Below are 21,839 nucleotides of genomic sequence, written 5' to 3' on the forward strand. Positions count from 1 at the left end.
ATCCGGGGAATCTCCAGATCTCACCACTGTGCCAATCTCCCCCACCAAAACTGAAACTGCAACCACACGACTTCGACAAGAACGTCGACTACCGTGGCTGCAGACTCGTAAGTGGTATAAAGTACGTGCATTTTGTAGATAATAATAAAATAATAGCAACGGCTGCTCATTCAGCTGGGGAGTCGAGAGTCTTGGCGCTTGGATCGGATCGATTCGAATCCGATTGGATAGCATTGGATCGGAACAAAGCGAAGCTGGTGACTTGGTCTTGTGGCTGTTGTAACAAATTACTTTTGGCTGGGCCCGCCGACTTCCTCTCTTCTGCTCTTTGGCGATCCCGTCCAGACATTGTCGTCGCCATTGTAACTGCTCGTTTTTCATGTTCTATTTTTCTGCGGCAATTGCAGCAAATAGATTAGCTCTACAGATAATTGCACAGTGAAAATCGGATCGGAAATGATCTGGAAAATATCTTCTAGTTTGTCTTAAGATCATCAAAAGCTAATAAAAAACTTTATGACCTTTTTTTATGCCCAACAATTAATAAGCTTTATGTAATTTAGAAAACATTAATTTATTAATGAACATAAATAAATTAAGTACAATAAACATCCAAATCACAACGTGAATCTTTCTCTTATCTTTGATCATTTTCAGTTAGTTACTTAAAGATCAAAGTATCATTTTTGTGTTACCTTTTGGTAAAAATGCTAATCCAAAGATTATTTTTATGGCCATTTAAATCAGCAGAAGATAATTTAAAAGCAAAGTTGTTGAGCTTATCTTTATAGGCAATGTTACGCCTTTAGTAAAGATTTTAAGTATTGAAATTAAATTTGAATACCTAAAGTTTAAAACACAACATTTTTATGAGAAACAACAGCAGTTAACTAATTTTTCCAAGTGAAAAGCGGTCGGACACGAGGAGGGCAGGCGCTTTTCCGTCGCCAATCAAGCGATCCATCTACTTTAAGGCAGCCATGGCCACAGTTTATCGCCGTCCAGCGACTGCATTTTGTTGACCGATAAGTCCGAAGGGGGTTAAGCGTGTGGAGTGGCGAGTGGGGTTTAATGGAGAGCGGGGGGATGGGGGGATGGGGGAATAGGCAGCATGTCAAGTAACTTCCAAAGCCAAGACCAACTTCATTTGCTTGCCAACCAAAGCGAGCGACTTTTTCAATTAATGTAGCCCATGGGCACGCGAAACCTGAAACCAGAAAATGCAAAAAGAAGCAAAAGAAGCGCAGATGCAGAGTGCTGGAAAAACACAATGCAAAAACTTTGTTTACTTTGCCCGCTTGTCTTATCGCTCGCTCCACTGGCCACAAAATAATTACCAAAGCCAGTTCCCCGGAGTGGAGAAAATCATCCGGTAGAATTGAGTTCTTTTGGGCAGGGCGTGGCCACATCACATCACAGATCTTGGAGCCAATAGAGAGTCGGTCTCCGAGCTGTCCTGGCTTGGCCTGGCCAGCACTTTGGCACTTTGGCTAAATGACTGCATTTAAAAAACTGTTGCCGACTTCCGTTTCGGTCGTTTCACTCCTTTGGCATCTGCTCGAGGTGATTAAGTGCGATTCGAGGCGTGGAGGCAGATAATTTCTGATATTTTATAGCCCCGGTGTGGAGTTGGGAATGGTAAATGCAAAATGCGAAATGGGAAATGGAGGAGACCCCTCGAAAGAGGTGTGAGATTTGCGGGCCAGGCTTGTTTTAACGGCACTTTAAGCCACTCACTCAGTCGAACAAGTTAAGTACGGCAAGATCGCTTGTTGTTGAAGTGGGTTGGAACTATTTATTTACTGGAATCTCTAGCCATGTCCTTCGCCGTAATGCAGTCCGCCACCTACGGATCACCCACGCACCTATGCAAATTGGCCCTAATCCTTGTGGAAACGCCCCCACAAAAAAGTACAGTATGCTAAATGCAAAGCGATATACATTGTTGCTAAGATACTTTCATGGTCAGAAACATTTCCTGTACTGCCCTGAGATCGCCACTCGTTCTTCCTGAATCTCCCCCGAATCTCCTTCTTCTGTTAGTCGGTCAAAATCTGGATTTTGTGGTTGCGTGCATTGAACTTTTCGAGCATTTTGCGTTGCAGAATCGGTTTCGGCTTGTTGTTGTTGTTTTTGTTTTTGTGGCGGGTTCAAGTGAATTATTCATGTTGTCATGTCGAATCGGTGGAAGGGAAGGTTCGAGTTCGAAGTTGCAAACGAAATTGCATTCTGCCAACGCAGCAGCAGTAAAACACAGAAAATAAAATGTTTCGCAAGTCATTCTTTCTTAAAATAAATTAGCCTTTTACTTGTTTATTATATTTTGAATTTTAAATTAGTTGGTTCGTCAATACTAAAATAAAAAAGGTCTGATTACGATTCAACACAATAGTAAATGCTTAAGAAATTTAAATAAATCCAACAATTAGAATTTCTTAAACACTACAAATTCAAAGTAAATAAAAATATTAAAGCCATTCTTAAAACTAAATAAAATATTCCCAATTTAACACATTAAATATATATTTATATTTATCAATTATATTGAAATTTATTTCTTTCTCTGTTTATCAAAGTTGCTGAGTATGCAAGAGCTTTGCTTGCTTGTTTTTTTTTTTGTTGGTGTCGAATACGGTTCCTCCTGCTGTTTTCCATAAAAATTCCCGCAACATGAGTTTCCCAAAATATATGCAACATCTAGACGCTGTCTCTGTTTTTCAGCATGAAAGAATAAAATATAACACAATTTTTTTTAATTAAATGATAAGCAAAACTTTTGTTTAACCACAGATCACTCGCAAAACTTTATTCGTGCAACTTGTAGGGACAAAAGTTATCATAGTTCCGGAAAAAAATGCTGAACAATGCAAATCTTAAAAAAATGAAATCCAAAAACGAACATGACACCTCACATCTACCATCGATAAGTGGCACAAAAGTGCGACATTCCCAAGTCCTTTGAGTGTAGACACCTATATATAGTCCCTCAGAACCAAGTACCTCGAACGACGAACAATTTCCGCCGCTTTGTCAACACTTCAGAGTGACGACCGAGTTTTAAACATAATTGAGAGACTTTGCATCGGTCCGTAATTAGTCTGCATTCAACGGAGAAGAAGTGACCTCATTCGAGACCTCTAAACACTCTTTCCCCGATGGTCCCTTTCTTTTCCGTCTTTTCTCTTTGTCACATTGCGACACATCGCCCGGGGGCTATGGCCACCATATGGAAATGTTTATTTTGACAAGCGCACCCTTGGAGGAAAACGGAAAAAATGTGGCCAGGAATATGAAAAGGGGTGCGAAATTAGAATAACATGTCACTCATATATTGTATCACGTAATGCGGCTAAATATGCTTCTGGACACGGGGAAAAGCCAGGGAAAACCAGCGAAAGCGACTCGCCCAGGACACTAAACAATTGCCACAGTTCCCAGGGTAAAAGCAAGGAATTATGGCCAGAAAAGTGAAAACAAAGAACGCTAGGAAATAAACACGAAAATGAGAACAGGACATCGCACGTGAGGTTTTTGTATGCGGTACTAACAGGGTCCGCGGGTATATTAACATAATTTAATGTTATAAGTAAACTAGTTACTAAATCCTCTAAGATTTTTGAAAATACTCGATTAGTTCTACATATAATTACTTGATTTTGCTATATAGCTTTAAAATAATTCAGAACATTACTCTTTGATTAAAGATTTTAAATCACATTTTATAGACATTTTCTCCGCTTTGACTGTGTTATCCATTACCATTTACTAAAAACTGATTAATAGGTATTAAGTGGTCGAAAGTCCTTCCAAACCTTTTGTTGTCACCATTTCTTTTCTGCTGGCTACACCCATGTAAGTAAAGTATTTTTAATTACCGCCCCACCACATTGAGCTTGAGCTTATGTGGGGGAATGCTTTTAATTAAATCTGGCATAAAGTCCTGCGACTTATGACATGCCATGACCTAAAAATTGGTTCAAAGATTTTTTATTCCATTTGCATATGACATGCCCGACAATTTTTTACGACCAGACTTTTTGGGGGTCTTGCCTTTGGAGCGCTGGCATTGATAAATTTCGCAGCTGATAAGACGGCTCCCCCTATCATGAAAATTTTCACTTTTAGGGGTTGCTTTTGCTCGAATCGACGGAAAAAAAGCCAGATTCAGCACAGAACATTTAATTTGTTTGCATTATTTGCGCTTTTTGTGGGGATTTCCATTATCCCTCCCTCATTTCCGGCGATTGTTTATTTTCTCGAACCAAAAATTGAAATATGATAAGCCTTTGAACCACCCCTGGCTTAGTTTGAAACCAAATCAATCAGTTGATGCTTTGTGCAGCTGCCTACCGATCTTTTCTAATCTCGATTTAGGACCCTAAATTTGACCTGAAACTGTGTCTGATCCCGAATCCTAATTGAATTTTGCCTGTACTGCTTATACCTGCCTTACCTGATCCTTTAAGATCACTTGTTCCCTAGGCTTGAGCTAATGATAATGACTTCCATTTTGTCTGGGGCTATTTCTACGATTTCTGAACGTTTTTTTTCACAGGAAAGTAAGGCTCAGTTAGTGTTTGTTTTGGCTCATATAAATGTAAACATGGAGGGCAATTTTATTGGATAACAAGTTTCAGTTTTAAATTCTTGTTGTGCATTGTTTCGTTTATCTCGTTTCAAGCGAAGCTCATTAGTAATGTTCGAAATTTGAGGTACTATCGGTGCAGATAGCCGTTTCGCAACCTTCTTATTTTGAGTTCTTATCTGCAGGTGATATGATGGGACGCAATTACGGTGAATTACCCCGAGTGATTAGCACATATGGTTCGACCTGTGAAGGGTTTTTACGAGTGCAAAAACAGCGCGAGGTGCGAAATATGACTGCTTATCAGCTGCGGTTGACATCACCTCGCGATCATGAGTGCTTTTTGAACCCAAATTCCTGCTTTCTGGCACGTCGTCCAGACATTTTGTCGCCAAAACTGAACTAGCTTTATTATTTGTTAAATACATACATATGAGTTAAAGTTTATGTTTTTCACCATACAAGTAGAAAAGGTACGATAAATTTAGTATCAAAACGAAGAATTAAGTAAAGAAGAGTTTGAGTTTTAAAAATTTAGAGATGATGCAATTTGATTAATTTAATTTGTTGGATTTATACGAAAATTATTAATAGGCAAATCATCTAAGAGCTTTTTATCTTTTAAGGTAGAGATGGATGGTTTCTATTTGGTTAAAATCAATTTGGTTTAAAGTGAATTTCCATTAAATCTATAAAAACTCAAATGTCCAGCTTCAATTTTAGACTGAATTTCTTACCTTGACTTGCGAAACTGCTTCCAATCAACTGTAGGATCAAATAACTGCCGACTAGCCAGCTCCAAATTGTCCTGCTGTGTTTGTTTACTTTTCGGGCCATTTTCTGTTCGATTTTTCGCTGATTAGACTGGAAACCGTCGTTTACAATCGGAGGTACAGTGACGAACTTAATTATTGGCACAGTTGGTATGTCTGACTTTAACATTGCTTTTCTCCACGAAAAATTAAGATATAAATTTAAAACAAATTTTATTCTTATATATCGATACATTTACAACAAAGCAAACTTTACTTCATTCTTGTATCACATTTCTAGTAATTATAAAAATTAAAATTATAAAAAAACGCCTGATTTTCGTTGAACAAAATTATTGGCACACTTAGGTAATAGTGAACTATTTTGTCGAAATTTCATCGATCTGGCTACATTTTTCTTCAAAAGTCCCGTTATCTTTATTTTCGGAATTGCGTGCCTATACATTTTCAAGCTAAAAACCACGCAGTGCCTTATTCTTAACCAAAATTGATCAAATTTTATTAAAATGAGCGGCAAACAAAAGGAAACCACTGAATCTCAACGGAAAATAATTTTATATTTGCATAATCAAGGCAAATCATATGCTGAGATTGGGGAAATGATGGATAGAAGCCGTTTTACCATTCGAAGCATTGTCCAGCGTTTTAAAGGAGCCTCATCGTTGAAAAGTGCTAAGCATACTGGTCGACCTAAAGCTTTGACTGACCGGGAGCAGGCCAGGATCATCAGGAAGGTGAAGGTGAACCCAAAAATCTCTTCAACAAAGATTGCAGCTGAAGTTAAAAATGAATTTGGAAAAGATATTCACCCTATTACGGTTCGGAGGACACTGCACGAAGCTAACTACAAAAGTCGCGTTGCAAGAAGAAAACCACTTATATCAAAAGTCAACCAGCAGAAGCGTTTGGCCTTTGCAAAAGAACATTTGAGTAAGCCAACAGACTTTTGGAACAATGTCATCTTCTCCGATGAAAGTAAATTCAACATTTTTCAATCTGATGGCCGCCAAACTGTTTGGAGAAAGCCCAATACGGAACTTCGTAAAGAGAACCTAGCTATGTCTGTGAAACATGGTGGTGGAGGCGTCATGGTGTGGGGCTGCATGTCCGCCGCTGGTGTCGGCGAACTGGAATTTATTGAAGGAATCATGAACAAAAAGTATTATTTAGATATCCTTAACAGAAATCTAAAAAAAAGTGCCGAAAAGTTGAACTTACCAGCCACATTCACTTTTCAACACGACAATGACCCAAAGCATACGGCTCATGATGTCCGTATGTGGCTCGCACATCATGTAAAACATACTTTGCCGCATCCGCCCCAGTCTCCAGATCTAAACCCTATCGAACATTTGTGGGAAGAATTGGATCGACGGGTAAAAAAACGAGCTATATCCACGAAGGCCCAGCTGAAGGTGGCACTGGTAGAGGAGTGGCACAATATTGGTTCAGAAACTACCCAAAACTTAGTTTCTTCGATGCCCAGGCGATTGGAGGCAGTCATTAAGCATAAGGGCTTAGCCACAAAATACTAATTTTAATTTTAGAACGATTTTTTATGTTTATTTTTATCATTTTTGGCTAAGTGTGCCAATAATTTTGTTCAACGAAAATCAGGTGTTTTTTTATAATTTAATTTTTTTTAATTACTAGAAATGTGATACAAGAATGAAGTTAAGTTTGTTTTGTTGTAAGATTATCGATATATATGAATAAAATTTGTTTTGATTTAATATCATAGTTTTTAGTGGAGAAAAGTAATGTTAAAGTCAGTCATGTCAACTGTGCCAATAATTAAGTTCGTCACTGTAATTTGAATGGCTCAGTTTTATTATTTATTTTTTTGTTTACCACATTTTGGCTTTCGATTTCCGACAATTGCCGATTACACCTCCTATTCCTATCCTTTGCACCGACACACATACACACGCGTAGTTAAGCGACGCACACAGATACGTTAGCTCACTCCACCTCCACTTTTGTTGTGTATTCTTCGACGATATGCTTTTGGTTTTCTTATTTTGCGCTTTTCGCATCAATCGAATTTACGTTTACGCGTTTTTGTTTTGCCGGCATTCGCCTTTTTTTTGTGGTTTCAGGTCTGTTTGTTGTTGCACGCCTGCAAGCGGGGCATTTTTACAACAACAGCAAATACTATCAACAAATTGCACACATACTCGAGTAAGTAGCGTTATCTCGCTCTAACCTGCGCCAGGCATCGGGGTTTGCAGCTGCATTTTTAAAATTTTTAATTTTCGGTTGTTTTCTGTATTAAATATACGCGTTTTTATTTTATATCCGCCTTCACGTGCATTTGTTGTATTTTGTAATTGACTTTTAGTGATTTTTACTATTGGTACAACGCTTTTTCGGCGCAAATTGGCTTTATACATGCGCGCAGCGACGTCGTCGGATCCGAAAATTTACGAGAATTGCGCGGTGTAGTGGTGGACAAACATCGATACCATCATCAATGTCGCCGATGATTTCAAAATATCGGTCCTATCGATGTTTAACATAAACCATCGATGTTTATCCGTCTCTAATGATTGATTTTCTCGCAACGCTGGCAATTCAAAATTTTTAATTCGCAAAATAAATTACATATGTATAGATTACCTAATCAAAATTACTTAGTTTCCGTTTAATAAAACTTCATGTTTTAATTTTTTAAGTAATAAAGTTATCGGAAATCCGAAGTTTGTATACCATTGCAAACCAAACAAAATTGGAATATTTAAACAGATTTTAATGCTTATATTTTTAAAAACAATCAAGTTACAAGCTAAGCTATAAAATGAGTCCTTTGATTTTCATTAAATTATAAATTTTATTTTTAATATCTTTTGATAAATCTTAATCTCGAGTTATACGAATGCGTATATGTTAAACAACAAAGTTATGTTGATAACTCTCACTATTTTCTTATTATTTTTTTTCTTTCTTTATAAAATAGCCGACTCTTATAAAATTAAAGCCGGCGCTCGGTCGTCTAAAAACATATTTATGTACATCCATGTAAAAAACTTTAATTGAATTTGCATACCATTGTTTCAAAAGTTTCTTGATAGTAATAGTATGTCAATTTACCCTTTTGTTGTATAGCTAGTGGGAAACAATAAAATGAAGAACAACCCAAAAAAAATATGACTTTTTGTAAAGGTTTCCTCTAGATTGCTCTTAAACTCAAATCCCTGTTTTTGTACTCGCCTGGCGATTCCGATCAAGAATATATACGTTTTATGAAATTATAAAACCCTCTGCAAGAGAATATCAACATTAGCTTAATTTCAGAATAAATTTTTAATGAAAACAACTGTGCTCACTGTAATTACAAAAAGTATTTAAAATAATTTTTTTAAATGGTCTGAGAGAAGGAACTTTGACGATCTAATTAAAACACCTTAATTACGTTTTCAACTAAATGCATTTCGTTTCAACTTATCCCCAAACTTTTCTCGCTCATAATAATATTATTTTTGGAAAATTCCTTTGACAGAAAACTTTATCCACCGGGCGGCAATGGAAAAACTCCTGTTTGAAATGCATTTTTTCTAGCTTTTTGATTGCCAACCCGCAAGCAACCAAAGCGCAGACAGGCTGCGGTTAAAAGTTGTGGCTCTAAAAAATGAATGTGCCAAAGGAACTCTCATTTAAAAACCAACGTCCAACAACCCGCAACTTTAAAAGCTGAAAAGCTGAAAAAAATGAAAATATCAGTTTACGCCTCGGAGAAATGTGAGTGCAATAAAAAATCTGTCCAAGGCCGACGATTTGTCGGATGGCTGGGGGCGTGGCGTCGGAATGATAAATTTCACATTAAATGCCAGCGCTTAAATGAAAGCGTCGTAAAAATAAACGACAGGCGAAAGGAGGGCCCACATTTTTTGGGGGCTGTGGGCCCGAGAAATAAGTGAAATAAAATTCCCTCTCAGATGGACTTCATTTCAAAAAGTGGGTCAAGTTTCGAGAACTTATCAAATTACGAGCCGCAGAGATTTTACGCTGCTAATTGCAGGTTTTTAAAAAGCCACATTTCCCTGCCAAGCGATACTGCAATTTTCAGTTTTAATTAATTCGAGTTGCCCCGAGTCTGCCAGCATTTGTAGCCCTATCCGTATCTGTGTGTGTTTGTTCTGCCAGTTTGAAGTTGATGGCGACAGACTGAGAAACTTCTGTGCGCCCACAAAACGCGGCGAGATGCTGATTCCAATGTGCATCCAATCCATTCAAAGCTTTTAGGTGCCAACATGAAAAGGCGCTTAAGTGAATTAAGTCTGGGTGTGGTAATATATAAATTAAGGCATACATTTCGGACCTGGAAAATGCTTAAATACATTAATGGTTATCTCGCTCTTCAGGAAATGTGCTCGCTTGCTAAAACCGTTCTCAACTTGTTAAAGAGTTATAGCTAACATTAAACATTTGCACAAACTGTAATGTGTACATACTTTCTGAACAGTAAAACGTTCTTTGTCAATTTAATATTTTCTTACAATTAGAAGAAATGTTATTCATTAATTTTAACTAAAAAATCCAGAAAAACTCTCCTTCTCGTAATTCTAACTAAATAAATTAAATTCAAAATTCAGGAATATTATAATGGGGCTAAAAATTTAGTTTTTTCCTGTAACAAATCATTGTTTACTTGTTTAAAATAACGTTTTTAAGCTTTTTGTTAGCACGGATAAATAAGTTTGTGTTTCCAAAAAGCATTGTATTTTATTTTGAGTATCTGAAAAATGTAATTATAACCATTTAAGGGGTATTGAAAATATTAAAATAATGTTAATAAGAAGTAACGATGTACAGTTAGTTTGTTGTATTACATAAATATTTGAGAAATCATAGCAAATAGGGGGCCTACCTTAATTTAAATGAATTTTCCACCCTCTTATTTTACAAGCGGTTTAAACTCAAACCGTTTGCGATTTCCCGGCTTAATTGACGGCGACAGGCGGCGCAGGCAGCAAATTGAGACGGAATAGCAACAACAACAAAATATATTGCAACCAACACAGTGACAGAAACAAAAACAAACAACAACAACAAGGAAAGTTAAATTAAGTTAGCGTCTGCAGACAACAAATCTCGGTTTGTGTGTCTGTCCATATGCTCATTGCGCATAAATCAAAATCAACTTGTAAATTTAATATGTCGCTATGTTTTTCTTGTTTCCACTCCTTTTTATACCCTTGCAGAGGGTATTATAATTTCAGTCAGAAGTTTGCAACGCAGTGAAGGAGACATCTCCGACCCTATAAAGTATATATATTCTTGATCAGCATCACTAGGCGAGTCGATCTAGCCATGTCCGTCTGTCCGTCTGTCCGTCTGTCCGTCCGTTTATATGCAAACTAGTCTCTCAGTTTTAAAGCTATCTGCATGAAACTTTCCCAGAAGTTGTCTTTCTATTGCAGGTAGTATATAAGTCGGAACGAGCCGGATCGGACGACTATAGCATATAGCTCCCATAGGAACAATCGGAAAAATAAATGAAAAAAAATTATAACTTTGCTGTTTTTTAATTTTTTGTTTAGTTCTTCGACATTTAGTAATGGTTAAATATTTCCGATTTACGGTTTAAATTTCATCAAAATCGGACGACTATAGCATATAGCTCCCATAGGAACAATCGGAAAAATAAATGAAAAAAAATTATAATTTTGCTGTTTTTTAATTTTTTGTTTAGTTCTTCGAGATATAGTAATGGTTAAGTATTTCAGAATTATGTTTTAATTTTCAGCAAAATCGGACGACTATAGCATATAGCTCCCATAGGAACAATCGGAAAAATAAATGAAAAAAAAATTATAACTTTTCTGTTTTTTAATTTTTTGTTTAGTTCTTCGACATATAGCAATGTTTAATTATTTCAGAATTATGGTTTAAATTTTATCAAAATCGGACGTCTATCATATAGCTCCCATAGAAATAATAAAAATATATAAAATAACTATCTTATAATTGAGCTGCAAATCATCATAGTTTCAATGTTTTTCAGCATATACTCAAGTAAATCATAATTTAAATATTTTCAAAAGTATTTAATTCATGCAATAGCTGCAAGGGTATATGAACTTCGGCTTGCCGAAGTTTGCTTTCTTTCTTGTTTCTCATTTTTTTTGTGGCGCTAAGCGATGATTTATGCTGATGTATTTTGAGCGCCAACGTAAGTAAGAAAAAAATAGCACGGATTGCAAAAATATAATCAATTGAAAATGAAGAAAAACAGAAAAACAAGTTGTGACTGACAGAAGAATTTAAAATCAAGTTTTCAAATTTACTGCTTTATATTCGGTGTCAGAACTAATAATTAAATTAAAGAATCGAATTACTTTATATAAATAGGATGTATATAGCTGAAAGTGCACAAAATTACGACAAAGTTGTAAGTTTTTAAATATTTTTCTATATAAAATAGCATATTAACTTCTAGCAGAGTTGAGTTTTTTTCCTCGTGAAAGAAGCTAATTGAGAGTCAAAAAGAAGAAACCTACAAATTTAATTGTCACACATTTAAATTAGTGGGAAATTATCCACACCATTTTCCTCGTTTTTCAAATGTAATTCTCAAACCTGTAAACGAGGCAATGGACACTGAGTAATGACAATTTCAGGCCCTGGCGACAGTTTGACACTTTTTTGGATGTGGATCTGGATCTGGGTCTCGGTCTTGGTCGTGGCTGTGGTATTGTGGTCTATGAGTTGGGGATCTGAGTGGAAAGGGCAGATCAACTTTTCTCAAGGAAAACAAACCATTTCTGCCATCGCGTGTAGTTGCATGTGTGGAAACGAAAGCAAAATTAGGTTGCATTTAAAGAGTGGGGGCCACGAGTGGGATAAGGGGGTTTTCCCAGTGCCATGTCCATATCCATTTCCAGATCCACACCAAGTGCAAGTATGATGTATGTGGGTCTGTCTCATATTTGAGTGCAGCGAGCAAAATAAATGAGTTTGTCAGCCGGCAGCGACATGATTTGATAATTGGTTTTAAAAGAAATTCGAAAGCTAAAGTTGCAGTTAAAGTTGTGGGGAAAAAAAAACAGGAAATGGAAATGGCTTCGGCTTTTGTATTTTGTTTTATTTTTGACAGGGGAATGATAAGTCAACTCCTATTAGCATGTTAATTAATGAAAAAATTAAATCATTTGCAGGAAAGAAAGCATTTATGAGCAGAGCTATAACACTTTGGTGATTTAAAATTATGGCACTTAAAAGTGGCTTCTGTTTCCATTAGCTGGGAACAATTAATGTTATATATTTAAGTTAATTTGACTTACAAAAATTAAGGCATTTTGTTGGTAAACAAGCTACTTAAAGCTATTAATCAATTTTATTACTTTCTTGTTTAGTTTTACTTTAAATATGTAGTTATGTGAATATAGTAATATATTCAAACTTACTATAATGAAATCAATGAATTATGCAAATATCTTTTATAGTTTTGGCCAATATTGACGCTGGATTATGACCTCTCTTGGGCCACAAAACTTTTGGCCATTGACTCTTGAGTTTTGGGTTCTTCGGAATTGTCTTAAACCATAAACGACTTAACAGGGTCGCCAAATCTGACTCACTGATGGCGGATCAGAATTTTGGACTTTTGGGTGGGGCCCTCACCCAGATTGCGACTCATTTTCAAAGTTCGTTGCGGTTATGCAAGACCTCCCAAACCCAAACCCAAACCCAAATGACGCATGTTCATAAAAAGAGAAATAAAATCAGCATAATTTCTGACACTTTGTCAGTTTGCTGATGGAATTCCAGAACGGTTTAGCATAGTATTTTAATTACACGCCCTCACAAATCGAGGCCTTTTCATCTAAATTCTCAATGGTTATTATTCCGCCTCTTGGGAGTCCATAATATAGACTCATTTACTTGCTATTCGCTGGGGAAGCTGCTCAAATGCAATCTGTTTTGTTCAATATTCGCTGCATGTTGCTGGTTGGGTGTTGCATGTTGCTCGTTGCTCGTTTCAGCTCGTTGTTGCCGTTGGGGCGTGCAGTTGCACTTGTCACTGCACATAAATTAAAGTTCTGGCTCCCCTTATTGTGGGAAATATTTGTCGCATGCCAAAAAATTTTACAAGCAACAGCATTTTCCACATGTTGGCGGCTGAAATTGCATTTCATGGCCTGTCTGGAGTGCTGTTTCCCATTCCCATCCCTCCCCCCGTAAATGATTTAATTCTGCGCAGCTGTTGCCGAAGGACGATGGGTGGGTGGCGCCAACAAACGATATCCTTGGCATTGGTCAAGTTCAAGTCAAGGCTAGGGACAAAAAGCAGCAGCTTCACTGGAGCTTAAACTGGCAGCAGCTGGAAAATTGGAGCCAGGAAAAACTAAAGAAACACAAGACGTGTATACCAGTTTATAAGTAAAATTATATTTTTGTGCACCAGAGGACACTTGACTAGGACTCTTTAAGAATTAAAAAAGTTGAGCCCAAGAGACGTTGGATTATAAATAAAAAAATTGTTATTTAAAAACTCTATTACAAAGCTTAAATTAAAATGAATAAATCAAATGTCTTCTTTTATAGTTTACAACAATTTTCACTTATGTGTGCATGTGGTGAAAAGTTTATTTATTTTAAACATTTTCTTTGAAATTCTGTTTCAAAAACAACTTTAATTCAATAGTGGAAAGGAATATAAATAAAAATTTGCTTTTGACAATAAGTATAAAATGAAAACCAGTAACCGTAACTAGAATCCAAGTATGTAGACATTATAACTCTTAAGCGTATTTAGTAAGTAATACAAATTAATTCCAGTTGCAAACTCAACTATATTCCCCAACATCTCTCATCGCTTCACATGTTTTTGCTTTTAGGTCTGACAGCTTTTCGCCTGGCGCAAAGGAATTAATTAAGAGGATTCTGCACTTGTTGGCAATTGTAGGCAGGCAACGTTGGGCCAATAAATCCTTGCTGCCTGTCACAAAATTCCTTGGAGTCCTGCGCCTTTTGACAACCTGGAAGGTAAGCGATAAGCCCGAAGATACTCACTTCAGCCGAGGGAAAACTCACTTCGTGATGTAGACAAATTAGTGCAGTTTAAATTAGCAGGCGACTAATTTGATTACGAGTTGATGAAAAATGTTTCGTCTTGTCAGGGAGTTTGTAATAGAAAGCAGGCAGTTTTAAATGAAAACTCCCCTGAAGTTTGCACATAATTAAAACACAATTCGAAATGAAAGCAGACAGAGGAAAATACAAAAAAAACCATGTTTGTTTTCGACAAAAAGACAGCATTTTCCTAATTGCCCATGGAATTTGTCTGCTTTTCTTTGCCAAATTTTCACCCAAATATTGACATTCGTGTGACAGAGATTTTGATTGCAAAATGCAAAAGTTTCACATCTCAGCCACAGGCCAAAAATGTTGAATAAACATTTAGACAACAAACAATGATGACTTGCTTTAAATGGGAAAGGAAATGGAAGAGAATGTTATTGATTCAGCTTCTGGCTTAATTAAGTGGCAGGGTGAAATATCCCAAAAATGATTTACTATATCGAGTGCGAGAGTGCACTAAAGCGAGTCAAAGATAAAAACAAGGCAGTCCTAATGACCATATATTCCGTGCACATGTAGGTAAGTAATACTCTTTGTGCGGCTCATCATCAATCATCCGCTGTGTGAAACTTTTAGCGAAAACGTTTAAACGTGACTTCCGACTTTGGGGAACAGAATACGAATACCGAGCGAAACCCGTAACTCGAAACTCCAGACTGAGCATTAATCGTGTTGTGATGTTACTTTCGGCCCCTAAGTGAAATATTTATTACAGCCATGTATTTTGTATTTCTATCTGTGCCGGCGCAAGGTGCCAACTCTTGTGGCCATTTCCATTTGGGGACTGGCCCCCAAAATTGTCTGCTGAACCCGGCATAAATCAATTATTTTGGGATAACCGCTTAACGGCCATTTTCCCGCCGGCCTGCATTCATAAAAGGCAAGCCCCTCGATCGCTCCCTCGTATCTGATGCATTCACATGCTCGCCTGCACTCGTAAATTGCATTGAACCCTTTTAAGCGTTTCGCCAATTCGATTTGACCTTTTGGCTGAACTTTTTGCCTGTTTACAGCTTGAAACTGCGGGGTAAACACGTTTGCCAGAGCGTAATTGTCCATAATGGGAGCAGGTTACATTAGCTTTAAAATTTCGAACAAAATATCTAAAGCTATTTTAATGCTTTTAACTAGATTAGCATTAAATGTAAGCATAAAGTGCTGCTGCAGTTTAGTATGGTATTAAAAGTGCACTATCTCAGTTCGCAGAAAGTTTTTACCGATTTGGTAGTTACAATGAATCAAATTGATAAATTTCAAATTAATTTTGTTACCTTAAAGTAGCGATGCTTTTATGTTTTTAAAATTTAATCATGTCTTTGTAGTTTTGAAGATAAAGAGGCGCCATCTACTGGGCAAAGTGCTGCCCATCATGAGAAAACCAAAGGCGCGCTTTTCAAAATGACGAAATCCGATTTAGCTAACCATTACGTTCATTTAATATATTACGTTTACAGAAATTCTTGGAATACTTTAGAGTATCTTACAAAACGATACATGGGATTGTGGGTAACGAGATTTTATCACGTTGGATTGAAAGTAATCCATTTTCAGAAAACGACATTAATAAATATCTCGAATTTGCTTTCAACATGTGGCTTATTTTAGGTGATTGACTCTACAAGTGGCCTGGTGGCGTCTCTTATCGCGTCGCTGGCACTCCGCGCTGCAGTAGGACGCAGTGAAGCAGCAGTCGAAGGCGGCCTCCTCCAGGCAGTGGTAGCACCACCGCTTCCGCTTGACTTCATCCAGTTTCTTTTGCATGGCGGTCAGCTCGCTCTGACACTTCAGCAGATTCTCGTGTGCCTGCAGTATTTCAGCGGTTAGATTATCATAGGTAACGGAGTCAGGATTCGTTGCTTGAATTGGCACCGGCGATGGGGCATCCGGAGTGGTGAGATTAAGCCTTCGCTTCTTCGCAGTGCCTGGATTGGCCGGAGTGGACGGCCTTCTTCGCTTGGTAGCCGTGGCGGTTTCCGATGATTCCGTGCAATGCGACAGGGCTATCTGTATGAGATTCTTGGCAATGGTGGGATTGGCATGGAAGCCGAATAGCGAAGCGGAATAGTGGGACAATATCATGTGGCACTGCAGTTCCCTCAAAGCGGCGCTCAGGGCTTTCGAGTTGCGGGGTTTAATGTGCGACTGAATGTCCGACTCGATGGGAGTGATGTCACGTTCTGAAATGAGTGCCCGGGAATGAGAGCCTCCAAAAAAGCGTACATCGTACTTAATAGGATGCTTTTTGGACACGCTCATAACCTGGTAAAAACGAACACATACTATAAATTTATAGAAGATAAAACTTAGATTAAGTAGTCGAGTTGAAAGTGTCACTCAACTTAATTTGAATTAGGAATCTACTGCCTTGAGAAAGTTTGGCTACCCACCTTTGCCGGCCATGGTGGCGAACCTGTTTGTTTGGCAAAGACCAATTCGTGCCTCTGGAGGCATGGTTTGGCAAACCAGAGATCCGACAGACTAGCCTCGTTGGAGTACCGAAAGCAGTCGGGACATCGTCGTATTTCCCGGATGTCGTGCGCCACATCTCTCACCAGCCACTTTGTGGCATTGTACTCCTCACTCTTGGGTCCAAAGAACACGGCAATGTTGTGCTGAAGATCGAGCAGATCGACCAGGAACTCTGTTAGGTACGTATACTTCTTCGTCTCGATATTCCGCTCGATGTTGGCCATTCCCAAGATCTTTGACTTGAAGAGAACGCGCTTGACCAGTGCCTTGTCGCGTTCGTTCCAGTGCTTGTCCATGTATTTGGCCACATCCATGGTTATCCAGGAGTGATGCTTGTCCCAGGAGTATTTCAAAAGGCAGCCTAGTTCCTGTTTGTCCAGCTGCGGGGGATTGTGAATGGCGGCCAGGGAAAGCAGCCGGCAGCGGGTGCAGCGCCCCAGATCGCTGTCCTCATCGCAGTCCAGGCTGCTTTGCAGTTCGTTCTTGATCCCGGCCTGCTTTCGCTGGCGGGCGCCTTTCTGCTCGCTCACGAAGAAGACATCGTCGTCCCACTCGGGACTCTCGTGCTTGAGAAATTCCGGAGTGGCTAGTAAATCCTGATTGATGTTGCTATTGTGATCGAGCAGGGGCTTTGGCGTGGACGTCTGGCTCGCATTCGAATTTTGGTTGTGTTCGGGCTCCGTGTCCGATTCGTTGACTGGGAACCGATAAGGTTGACCCTTGTCCGACGGCACCGAATAGTTGGGCTTCTCGGGATCCTTGCGTTGGCAATCCTCGTGGAAGGAGCGCTCACAGGACGCGCATTCCATGACCTCTCCTGGCAAATGGCACTCGAAACAGTAGGTATCAGTTTTAGAGATGGGCAGGCTGCTGACTTTCTGGCAGAAGGTCAGGGTCAGCCGCTTGGCTCTTCCGCCAACTGCCCTCGGGACTAGGATGCCCCGCTCCGTCGCATTCTCCACCGACAAACTGGCCGCCCCTGGACAAAGATTAATTTGTTATTAGTTCGCATTGTCCAGCCAGTTGCATTGGCCACTCACCTGCACTCATGAAGTTCAGCAGGGAGCGCTCCAGGATAGCCGCCGGCTGACCCACGCCCTTCTTCAGCTTGTGCATCCAAATCCGGATGGCCAAAGGCGGAAAATCGCTGGCCATTTCATCTGCGTTTTAATTAAGAGTCAATCTTTGGCCAAAGTGGCGGTGCTGCCAGACTGCTAGCTTGGGTGAAGCTGAGGCGTTGCCACCCCGTAAAAGTGGCTATACATTTTTGTATTTGAATTGCTGAACTTGTGCCATTAAAACAAATTGTTTATTTAAGCAATTTTACAGCTCTAATTTTGTTTTCGTTTTATTTCTGAAAATGGAAATTGCATAAAACAGTTTATGAACAGCTGACCAAATTTTAACTAATACCCCTAATAACTTATTTGAAATATTGGTTTTGTGAGCAAGTAAAACCTGGCCACACTGTTCTGCTGCTAGCACTTCGGTCGTAGGAAAAACAGAAAAAATAAAAACAAATCAAATGGCCGGACGTGAAGCCGTGAAGCGAGTCGTGCAGCAGGTGCGCCCCATCCTGTCCGTGGATCGGGAGGAGGCCCGCAAGCGCGCCCTCAATCTGTACAAGGCCTGGTACCGCCAGATTCCCTATATCGGTGAGTGCTCCTGGTTATGTCATCAGAATCTGCATCCCGACGCCAAATAACCCGTTCTTGTTACTTGCAGTCATGGACTACGACATCCCCATGACCGTGGAGCAGTGCCGGGACAAGTTGCGCGAGGAGTTCGTCAAGAATCGCAGCGTCACCGACATCCGGGTGATCGACATGCTGGTCATCAAGGTAAGACCCTCCGGCAAAGATTCGAATGGATTGTAACTCACCCTCTTTACCCAGGGCCAAATGGAGCTCAAAGAATCCGTGGAGATCTGGAAGCAAAAGGGCCACATCATGCGCTACTGGAAGGAGTCGCAGGAACCCAAACCCACCGACTTTCTCTCAAAATTCATCCAGGGCGTTAATTAGTTATTGCAATTGAAATAGTTTAAATACAAAACTCCTTCAGAGTGTAAATCGAAACTTGAGAGAATTTTGTGCGCTTCAGAAACGCTGGTTTCCTTTTCTTGTTTATTGAGATTGTGACTTCAAAAATATCATGGTTTCACTGTGGATACATGTAAAATGTACGTTTTGGTCTGAGTTCTCTGAGCAAAAAAGTTGTTCGAACTGAAAAGGTTTGATATATGTATAATGCATTGTCGGTTAGGGTGATTTGTAAAGTGCAGACAGTCTTCTAGCTCTCGTCAGCTATTATTCGTGCCGTTTGATTTTGTAAATTCTATGCAGGTTGATGGATTGGCGCTCGCTTTAGGGTATCAGGTCAAGCAGGTTGTCCAGGGCGGTGGAGCTCGCAAAGAGATCCGTGGTTATGTCGTCGTAGTCCACGCCCAGGCTCTTCAACTCCGTGAAGCAGTCCTCCGTGAAGCCGGGAATCTCCAGAGAGTTGTTTGACCTGTTGAATGCATCGTGTCGATTGGTGTAGCCCTTCTTCTCGCGAAACATCTCGGCCAGCCGTTCGTCGCTCAGCTCGATGCCATGCACCTTTTTGGAATGTTGCCGGAATCTGTAAGTTTCATGGTGATGAATTTCTGGTGGAAGCTTAGAAAATATTGCTTACTTGCTGCGATCAGCAAACTCGCCGGTGCAGTTCTGGCACTTGTACGGGTATTCCTTGTGCTCGTACTGATGCTGACGCCTTTGCCACCTGTTCTTCGTCTCAAAGTTGCACACCTCACAGCGCCAGACCTTCGGTTTTTGGTGACTCCTCTGCTCGTGCTCGCGCATCAGGGTCACATTTTGAAACTGGCTGCCGCAGGTGAGGCAGCTCACCTGCTCCTCGTTCACGTGGGCCCGTTCGTAGTGCACCCGCAACTCCGCCGAGTTAACGTAATTCAGCGAGCACTTGTCGCACTGAAAGTGCCGCTCAGAGTGCCGCTTTCGATGCATGGCCAGGGTGTCGGCGCTCTTGAAGCTCCTGTGGCAGATCTCACACTCGTGCAGAGTTTCCACGGCATGCTGTTGCTGCAGATGGAGTTCATACTTTCGCATGCTGCCGAACTCCTGTGCGCAGAAGGTGCAGTGGACGAAATCCTTCACCTGACAGAATCGCTGGTGGCTATGGAGGCTGGCCTTCTGGTTGAACACCTTTTCGCAGACCTTGCAAGCGTATGTCTCCGTGGGCGACACCACCACCTGCACCGGAGTGTGCACCCTTGTGTAATGCTTCCTAGCCGACCGCTGATCCTTGAATATCCTGTCACAGGCTGGACAGTTTGCCTGCATATAGCAGTACATTTCTGTAGGATACAAACAATTAAGAATGGTTCTCTTAAGCACAATCTTTGCGCCTACCAAAATCACCATCTATTTTATGGTGGTCTATGAGATGTTTCTGCATTTCATTCCTGTCTTTCGTCTCATAACTATTGCAAGGTCGGCACTTGAAATTTTGATCTACAATAAAATACTCTCTTAAACATGCACAAAGATGATATTGTAAGAAGCTACTCACTTTTGTTTAAGCCTATTATTTCATCTTCGGCCATAGATATTTTGTGAATACTTTTGTAATGACTTCTCAGCTGCTCCGCATCGGTATGCGTATATTGGCAAATATTGCATTTCAGAAGTGGTATGTTTGCCACCATGCTGCTGGTCGTGGCCTCCTGGACCAAAGGTGACAAAGGACCATTTCCCCCACCGGCTATAATGCAGAAAATATTTATAATAAATAGACACATCTCATTCTTAGCTTACATTTTAAATGATTTTCACTGTTGGGCTTCTCCTTTTTCGGACTTTGACTGCTGCCTTCATCGTTTAGTGTCATGTAAAGAGCGCGTTGTATAAGATCGCACTCGACATCCAAAATATCGCCGTTTTTGTTATTGAAATTATAATTGTTATTATTCTCGCCGTTTTTGCTGCTGTGCACTGTGGCGGCAATAGCTGCATCTCCAGACGTAATACTGCTCTCGAAGAAAGTCTCATTATTCTTGGCATCCGAGCCGTCGTTATCGTCCTCCTCCTCCAGATCGTTGGTGTCGTACTTGACATCGAAAAGGATGACTTTTAGGTGGGTAAAGAAAAGGGAATATGAGCAGACATAAAGTTAAATCAAAAGATGAACCCACCTTCATCTTCTTTATGCGTTTTCTTGCTGTTCGCCGCATCGACATCCAGTCGTGGCACCTTCGCTCCTCGCATGTACAGGACATTCTCCTCGATGGGTCCCGTCGTCACACCCTCGTAGCCCTCAACGAACTGCTCGAACTCCTGGCTAAACTGATTCCAGTGGAGCGTCTCGCTGCTGGCCTTGCGCTTCAGTTCGCCGTTGGGACTGGGCAGCTTCACGCTCTGCGCCTCGGCATACAGCTTGAGATTCGATTCCAGGGCCATCTCCACAAAGTGCATGGCCACCTCCAAGGCGCGGCAGCAGCGCACGCAGATCTGCATGGGCCACAGGTAGCCACCGGGACTGATGACACGCAGGTCCAGGTTGGTGCACTGCTTCAGGCTCTGGGCGTAGGTGCGGGACTTCTGCAGATTTGGAATCTCGGCACTCAGTTGAACGGTTTTTCGGTCCACCGACAGACATGCTCGGCACTTGGAACCCTTGTTCAACTTGTTCATGGCCACCAGCGCGGGATCCGCTGCGGATGTGGCGGCGTCCATGGCGCTCCGTTTTGGCTGGAACAGGTACTTCTCTCCGGCTGATTATAAGTTTGTTGTGGTGCTTCAAAAATATATTGGGCTGGCAATGTGTATTTAATACCGCTCTTTTGTGATTAAAAATAGTGTGACCGTCTGTGGGTTGCAAAAAGTTCTTGCGCCGGCTTGTTTTTGTGGCTTATTTTGAGTAACAGGGGC

At 40.2% G+C, this 21,839-nt stretch overlaps 4 protein-coding genes across 13 annotated transcripts in view; 1 reads left to right on the forward strand and 3 right to left on the reverse strand.

Moving 5' to 3' along the window:
• LOC108143289 (neogenin) overlaps nucleotides 1–7,797 on the reverse strand; it is a 37,169-nt gene extending 29,372 nt beyond the window's left edge. For 6 of the 10 annotated variants that reach the window (XM_041707714.1, XM_041707713.1, XM_041707708.1 and 3 more), the window contains exon 1: nucleotides 5,323–5,546. In XM_041707714.1, the coding sequence (XP_041563648.1) occupies nucleotides 5,323–5,527 (205 nt within the window). In that variant the 5' untranslated portion in view covers nucleotides 5,528–5,546. Of the gene's footprint in view, nucleotides 1–5,322; nucleotides 5,547–7,169 lie in introns of those variants that run through there. The other 4 variants (XM_041707712.1, XM_041707710.1, XM_041707711.1 and 1 more) reach the window with 4 other exon arrangements.
• Nucleotides 7,798–15,854: 8,057 nt separating this feature from the next.
• Nucleotides 15,855–18,132, reverse strand: LOC108143288. The gene is made up of 3 exons (XM_041707295.1): nucleotides 17,952–18,132; nucleotides 16,830–17,890; nucleotides 15,855–16,701 (listed from the first exon to the last, which is right to left on the reverse strand). Exons 1-3 carry the CDS (start codon nucleotides 18,064–18,066, stop codon nucleotides 16,039–16,041), a joined length of 1,839 nt encoding a protein of 612 aa, XP_041563229.1. The 5' UTR covers nucleotides 18,067–18,132; the 3' UTR covers nucleotides 15,855–16,038.
• Nucleotides 18,133–18,354: 222 nt separating this feature from the next.
• LOC108143287 (NADH dehydrogenase [ubiquinone] 1 alpha subcomplex subunit 6) lies at nucleotides 18,355–18,989 on the forward strand. Its single transcript, XM_041707300.1, has 3 exons — nucleotides 18,355–18,566; nucleotides 18,637–18,752; nucleotides 18,807–18,989. The coding sequence occupies exons 1-3, from the start codon at nucleotides 18,437–18,439 to the stop codon at nucleotides 18,933–18,935; spliced, it is 375 nt and encodes a 124-aa protein (XP_041563234.1). The 5' UTR covers nucleotides 18,355–18,436; the 3' UTR covers nucleotides 18,936–18,989.
• Nucleotides 18,990–18,999: 10 nt separating this feature from the next.
• On the reverse strand, nucleotides 19,000–21,802 carry LOC108143286 (zinc finger protein 765). Its single transcript, XM_041707294.1, has 6 exons — nucleotides 21,104–21,802; nucleotides 20,727–21,038; nucleotides 20,482–20,673; nucleotides 20,322–20,423; nucleotides 19,588–20,266; nucleotides 19,000–19,533 (listed from the first exon to the last, which is right to left on the reverse strand). Exons 1-6 carry the CDS (start codon nucleotides 21,642–21,644, stop codon nucleotides 19,278–19,280), a joined length of 2,082 nt encoding a protein of 693 aa, XP_041563228.1. The 5' UTR covers nucleotides 21,645–21,802; the 3' UTR covers nucleotides 19,000–19,277.
• Between the last annotated feature and the right edge of the window lie 37 nt (nucleotides 21,803–21,839).

Source organism: Drosophila elegans, unplaced genomic scaffold, assembly GCF_018152505.1.
Source record: "Drosophila elegans isolate 14027-0461.03 unplaced genomic scaffold, ASM1815250v1 contig_183, whole genome shotgun sequence".
Classification (NCBI taxonomy): Eukaryota; Metazoa; Arthropoda; class Insecta; order Diptera; family Drosophilidae; genus Drosophila; species Drosophila elegans.